The following is a 7,371-nucleotide window of genomic DNA, read 5'->3' on the forward strand; positions in this document are numbered from 1 at the left end:
CCGTTGGTTTTGCTTGGTACACCTCGACCAAACCGGGATTTTTTTTACCCATTTTTTTAATCAAAACCAACCTTTTAAGCCCCCTTTATAAAAACCGTCTTGGAGCATTTTACCAACCCCACAAGCACAAACGTGGAAGAGATGTAGGAGAGAGAGTACCGTTGTAAATATGGAATTCAAGAGGGAAGACACTCGTCACAAATACGTCTTGGAGCATTTTGCCAACCCCACAAGCACAAACGTGGAAGATATGTAAGAGAGAGAGAGTACCGTTGTAAAATATGGAATTCAAGAGGGAAGACACTCGTCACAAATAGCCTATGAGAGCAAGGTTGTTTCTATGGAGTAAGAGGGTAGTGGAATAAGAGAGATAACAAGGATAGCTTACGGGTCAGTGCCAACTCGTCTCTAATAGGAAAACTGTCTAACAACGTCTTGTGTCATGTATGCTTTTAATGATCAATATAATATATCAATATAAATATAATAGATCAATATAATAGGTTGTCTAACCATTTTATATCATTTTCTTGTTTTTATTTTTCCAAATAATGTTAGTTCCACTTCCACGTCAAGCAATAAATGATTTCTATAGCCTCAAATGGTCATGTGGATACTATGAAACATGTATTACAATTTACAACATTTCCACAAGATAAAACTCAAGTGGTAGGTACAAAAAAACAAATTTCATCAAACCAACTCTATAAATACTCATCCACCACACACCCCACCACCCAATCTCACTCCAAGTCAACAACTTTGACTTTTCAAATTTCCCAAAATGTCCCTTCCACTAACACTAATCTCCATCTTCCTCGTATCATCATCTCTACCAATCATCACCTCACTAACCGCATACGAAGCACTTGAGTCATACGGCTTCCCAGCAGGCCTTCTTCCCATCGGAGTCACCGGGTACACTCTCGACGAAGAAACCGGCAAGTTCGAGGCGTACTTACCGGACACTTGCTCTTACACCGTTCAAGGGTACAACCTTAAGTACAAGTCCACCATAAGTGGAGTCATAAGTCAAGACAAGATCACCAGCTTGAAGGGTATAAGTGTCAAAGTGTTGTTCTTTTGGTTGGATATTGTGGAAGTGAGCCGTGATGGAGATGAGTTGTACTTGTCGGTTGGGATAGTGTCGGCTGGGTTTGATATTAGTGGGTTTGTGGAGTCGCCGCAGTGTGGGCGTGGGTTTGATTGTAATCAGTTGTTAGGAAAGATTAAGGAAGATGAGTTGAGGTCTGGTTTGTGAGTTGAGGAGCACGTGGAGCATTGACTAACGTTGGTTTTTAGATGGTGGTACGTGGTTGTATGTTGTAACTTGTAAACCTAGCTGGTTTTATAATTTATCAACTTAGGTTTGTAATTGTAGCTTTGTTATAATTAAGTCACATGGTTTGTGATTATTTATAGGGCGGTGTGTACTTTGTAGTTTGAATAAGTTAATGACGTTTTATTATTTAAATTATATTGTTAGAAAAATCTTCATGTGATCATATCCGAATATTTAATACAGATACCGTATTTGTTTTTGAATAGCCAAAAGACTTGTAATTCTTTTAACAATTTTTTTCTCGCTCCCGGATTTGATTCATACCATTTGCAAAGTCAAAATATTAATTAACACTCTAAACCACATAAAGCCCTTACGCTAAAATTAACTTTATAGAAAAAATGTTTTGCTCTGTGTGCGTGCCTTTTTACTATAGCACTTGTATTATATTTGAAGCCATAGTTAGGGTGTGTTTGAGATTGTTTATTCAAGTAAAAATGGAATTTTTTTTTGTGTTAAAAAAACTTGTTGACTTATTAACTTTTGAATTTTTTAATAGGAGTTTATAAAAGAATATTTAGATTAGTTTATGGGTGGAGAAACTAAAATGACCAAAATGGACATTTATTTAAACGGGTGTAATAAGTTACATTTCCCCAACTGGCCTTTTTATTTTGTCTTGTTAATAAGTTAAAATTCATAAGTTTTTTTTTGTTTGCCAAACAACTTACATATCTTATTAACTTTTTAAAAAGTTATTAAGTTATGAGAAGACACAAACAAGCGCATCAATCCCAAACACCACCTTAGATCGTGCGTAGTGAGGCGTTTTCCCCACCCAATATGTCGGGAACACCGCCCCTAGGGTGTCTTAGGTGGAATTGGAATGGGGGCGCCTCCAACATAATGCCGGAAAGGGGGGGACTTATTAGTGATTGGTGGGTTGGCTAATCTCATGTCTTGAACAAGTAAACAATAGTGTAAGAACTTACAGGCGGTTGAGATGATGGAATTCAGAGCTCAAGCTGAGATGAGGGTTTGGAGAGGTTGGACGGGGAAGTAGGCGTGGGGATACAGGGAATTAGAAAAGTTTTTTTTTCTTTGTATAATATAGTTTTTTTATTTTAATTTTTATGTGACATGTTAATTTAAATGTATATAATTTGTATTAAAAATGGAAATAAAATAACGAGGTGATAATTGACTGTGGCTCCATTCATTACACCTTTTTTTTTGTCAAAATGTCTCTATAGTGACGTGGCACCACATAGCGCAAAACGACTCCATAGGGGCTTCATCCCCTACACACGGTCTTATAACTCTTAGACTGAGCATAATTTGTGTTTGCTTTGGTGTTTTGGGGACCAAAAATGCTAGGGAACACCCCCTCCCCTCCCCTGACGTTTTGATTACAATTGTGGTTGTAAACGTTGTGTGGACAATGTTTGTTTGGGCATTGGTTTTTAAAAAAAGGCCGTTGAATAGCGAAAACATTATTTACAAAAAAAAAAAAAAAACTTCAATAATATATATTATATATAGTAAAACACCACCCAACCAATTTTCTAAAACACACCAACAAATCTTCTTCATTCTTGTCAACAAATATTAACAAAACTTTTATCAAACTACCCGACCAATATGCATCCATACAACCCTTCAGGATTCGGTTTTGCCCTGTTCTCCCGGCAAACCGACTCGAATAATTCATAACCGAACACCACCCAACCGATGCAACCGAACCCTTAACACCCATACCCGGTCGGTGTTAACTTCAACACAAACATGTACCATACATGCAAATATTAGGTGCCGGTTGTGACATTCGTCAAATTTGAGTCTCGAGTTATATGCATATTATAAACTTTTATTTTGTAAAACCGACTCAACAATTTTTGGAACCTTATATAATTATCATATAATGTTATTATCGACCTCGATCACCAGTAAATCGATATTTGTCATATTATAGAGTCGTTAAGAAAAACATAAGGGGTTTAAAATGACTTTCGTAAACTAATTATAAGCTTTGGAAACCTTTTAACTCGCATTAAACGTGACACTCGTCAATTTCAGATTAACTCCGTTAATCCAAATTCCGTCAATTCAAACTTAAGATCACTAGAACTATAACGCACATCTCATTACATTTAAACTAGCGTTTTAAATGACGCTTGACAATCACTACACATGTAGTCTTTCGGGATTGCACTGAAACGCACACGAGTCGACTCAAACCATTGGTGAACAAACGACAAACATCAAAACAATAAATATTTGATAATAATGTGTTAAGTTATATGCTACTTGATATTTATACATAGAACACAGAATTCAAGAGTCAAGAGTTATTATTTACACTAGAAATTTAATAACTAGAAGTAGAGGAGCCATTGTGTAACATAATTATTATTAAATAATAACAAAACCCTAATCCCCTATCCCCTCCCCCTAAACCGATCGGCTCTCTCTCCCTCTCTTCCTTTTGGCTGCCGTAACCCCACACACACACACATACAAGGATTTTCAAGTTTTGTTGAAGAATTAAGGTGCTAGATAGGTAATTAACAACTACTCTATGCATTCTATGTGTTTAATTTTGATATTGAACGGGTTAATCAAAACCCTAATTCTTGAAAGTGATGATTAAGATGAGTTAGGGTTTGATTGCATGTTTGATGATGATTTGCTAGTGAATTGATAACTAGTTGTGTTACAATTGCTTGTTAATTACTTGTTCTTTGATTTTAAACTTTCAAGTAAAACCCTAACTATGTGTGTAACGTAAAATTGATATGCATGGTTGGTAAATCTTGTGTCTAGAGTGTTATATGCATGGATTATGGTTCATAGATTGTTGTTATGTTGAGTTTTGATGTAAACTGGTACTGGACAGATTGTTAAATTGATGTTTAGACCACTGTAACTGGATGTTAATGTGGTAATTGGTCGAAATTATTAACACTACAGTGTACTAGGTTGAGTCTAGTTTCTAAAGAGTCCAAATTTGTAATTTTTGGACGTGTAAAAATTAACTTTTATTATTTTACAAAACTGTAGTGCAAGTCTGAATTGTGAGGTCTGCTGGTAAGCTGTTTTGAAACTATCATATCTCATAAACTACAAGACAAAATGGGTTGGTTCCACTCCTGAAAGTTAACATTTTGAGTTAAGAATCTAACCCAATTGGTCTTGCATTAATTGGAATTACCAATTGACAGGAATAACAAATAACATTCTGTTGCGCATGATTTTGACTGCTGTGAGTTTACTGTAATGTTTTGATCATTGTGAGAAATCTATGTGGAATAAAAATACAATAAAAATAGTTCTGGAAACCTAGCTCATGTGTGCTTCTGTGACGATTTTTGGTAAATTAATTGATATGTTATGATCTGTTGAATTGAGTAATCTTTCCAAGTAGAATTCTGTTTTGATAATACTAGCTGCTGAACTATGTTAAAATACATGAAACGTGTTTGTTGATCGATATTTGCTATGTTTTTGACTAAATTGCCCTTGTGGGGAATAATTACTAGTAATGTACAATGTTAGTACTTGATACTTATGTAGTTGTTTACACATGAAACGTGTCACCAATGTGTTTGTCAAGTCACACATAATTCACAAACGAAACATGAAACGTATTTCATGCATAGGTATTATGTGCCGAGTCTAGAGACTCAATAATAGTTCCAATACTTAGAAAATCTCTTTTTTTGTTTTAGAGCACTAGTGAGGATTTTCTTTGACGCGCATCTCTCGGATTTGTTTTTTTGAATTCTTCGCAAACAGTGAGTTTCACGTTCCCCTCTTACTCTTTTAAACGCTTTTTACTTGGGGGAGATAACATACTCCAAACACTTTAGATTTTGTTATTGGTTATATATCGCTTGTAAGGCTAAGTGGCAAACAAACCAACTAAAGTCCTTCATAACATCGAACCGTTTAGTATTTGTATAATAGCGAGTCACTGTTGAGTAGTACTACTGGGTTTGACAAACCCCACCCAACTCTAAACTCGACTGTAGGTTGAGTGGGTGTAATCTTGGCTAACACATTACCATGGTCGTGGTTGACATGGTGGAAAGGCATATGATAAACAGTCAGCTTCGGTGTCGAACACTTAGTAATACTTGTTTTATAGGCTAGCTACCTATTGATATATAATTGACTTAACATTATATGGTAACGCAAACGCAAACACGTAAATGCAAACATTTTCTTTATTTATATATGTGAACTCACCAACCCTGTGTTGACACTTTTAGTATGTTATTCTCAGGTAGCCGAGGCGGGCGCGCGGTATAGGAACATGCATTTCATTGAACACTATCGTTTTTCCAAACTTGTTTTTAAACTGTTATTAATTGGGTTTTAAGTCGTCCAGCGTGACGCAACACTTGGTTTATGATTTTACGCTTCCGCACTTATTTAAACTTAATGTTTCGTGGTTTGAAAACTTTATTTATGGTGTTTGATTATAACTAATGATTCCGATCCTGTTAGTTCACACCCTCGGACGGTAAAACTCCGTTAGTGGATTTTGAGGGTGTGACAGATTGGTATCAAAGCTCTTGGTTATAGCGAACTAGAATTTGCATGCATACTAGACTATAACCGCAACGACCCATTAGTTATAATTTTTACGCACTGCATATATATATATATTATATTTAGACTTTCGTTATCTTTATCTCTTTACCTCATTCACTCATACGCGCGCATACACGACTTATCCTGTAGGGATGTCGACGCCACCATCATCATTATCATCATCTGACCAGGTGACTCATGCCCATGGAAGAGAACCGCAACTACCTACCTCATCGCCACCCCGAGTAGCCCCGGAACTAGAAGCCCCTGCACCGAAGAGGCATCGCCTATCTGGAGGCACGTACGACGATGACATTAGCTGGGAGTGGTACCCGAGTCTGATCAGGCGTATGGTTTACCGCGAGCAAGTTCCCCCACTACCTCACTCGAGCCGTCCTGCATACCCCAACACCCTACCACCCACAACCGAACCGATAGAGCGTGTTCTCGCAGCTGTTGTTTCCTGTCTAGAGCGTGACGCGGATTTTATTCGCTCGGCGAAAGTGAACGTTCCCGAATTATTAAGAGATGGAACCGAGACTAGGAAGAAATTTTCTGCCTGAAGGAAGCTGTGAGGGAGGCGCAGGAGGCTAACGATCAACAAATGAAGATAATGAGAAAAATGCAAGCAGAGATGATAGATTTGCAATAGCAACTCTTTGTGGCGAGATCCCGGACAGAGATAGCTCTAGAGCGTTGTGATATCTTACAGACGCAAATTGCCCAGAATGCAGCAGAACCCGAGAAGAACCTGAGGAAGAACCCGAGGAGGAACCCGAAGAGGAACCGGAGGAAGAACCGGCTGAGCCGGAGGCACACTCAGAGGTGTCCTCAGACGATGACATCGAAGAATGATAACACCTAGATGGAGGGGTTGTCTCCATCCAAACTATTATTTTCTATGATTTTAAGGATTGGTTTTAAATACTTTGTAGCGAATACAATGGTTTTAATCATGAATTATTATTTGGATTATTATATGGTTGTTATGTGATGTTTGCTTCTTTTATTTTTCTTTCTTACCTACCTTTTATTACATGTATGGTGTGTTGCATATGAAACCGATAATTCATGTCTAACATTTTATGCTGTGATTCTAGGAGATGGTTGGAAGAAACGCTGGACACGGTCACGGTAACATCAACTTAACCGCAGCAGAACTCCAAACCCTATTGAATGACCATGCTGTAACACCCCGACCAAAGGCGGATTATACATCGGGGCGCCACATATTGTTTCATTACTCGTGACACTATTTGGTGTCAATATTTAATAAATATATTCATTCACGCAAGCGCAACGTATACATAAGATATAAATAAACCAACTTAAATCAATATATTATAAATCAAAATATTCGAACAGCAAAAACTTGTCTTGATACATTTTAATCTAGGTCCAAAATAAAGAACTTCCTACGTGTCCTTAAGCTCCCAAAACGGCTACTGCAAACCTGAACATGTGTTAAAATAAACGTCAAACACTTTCGTGTT

The 7,371-nt window shown here is 37.2% G+C and overlaps 1 protein-coding gene across 1 annotated transcript; it reads left to right on the forward strand.

Annotated features, from left to right (window-relative positions):
* The first annotated feature begins 784 nt into the window (after positions 1-784).
* Positions 785-1,261, forward strand: LOC143546223 (uncharacterized protein At5g01610-like). Its single transcript, XM_077037929.1, has one exon. It carries the CDS (start codon positions 785-787, stop codon positions 1,259-1,261), a length of 477 nt encoding a protein of 158 aa, XP_076894044.1.
* Positions 1,262-7,371: the final 6,110 nt, after the last annotated feature.

The sequence above is a fragment of the Bidens hawaiensis genome, unplaced genomic scaffold (assembly GCF_021521415.1).
Source record: "Bidens hawaiensis isolate Kalapana, Puna unplaced genomic scaffold, B.hawaiensis_p1.1 tig00014295_1, whole genome shotgun sequence".
Classification (NCBI taxonomy): Eukaryota; Viridiplantae; Streptophyta; class Magnoliopsida; order Asterales; family Asteraceae; genus Bidens; species Bidens hawaiensis.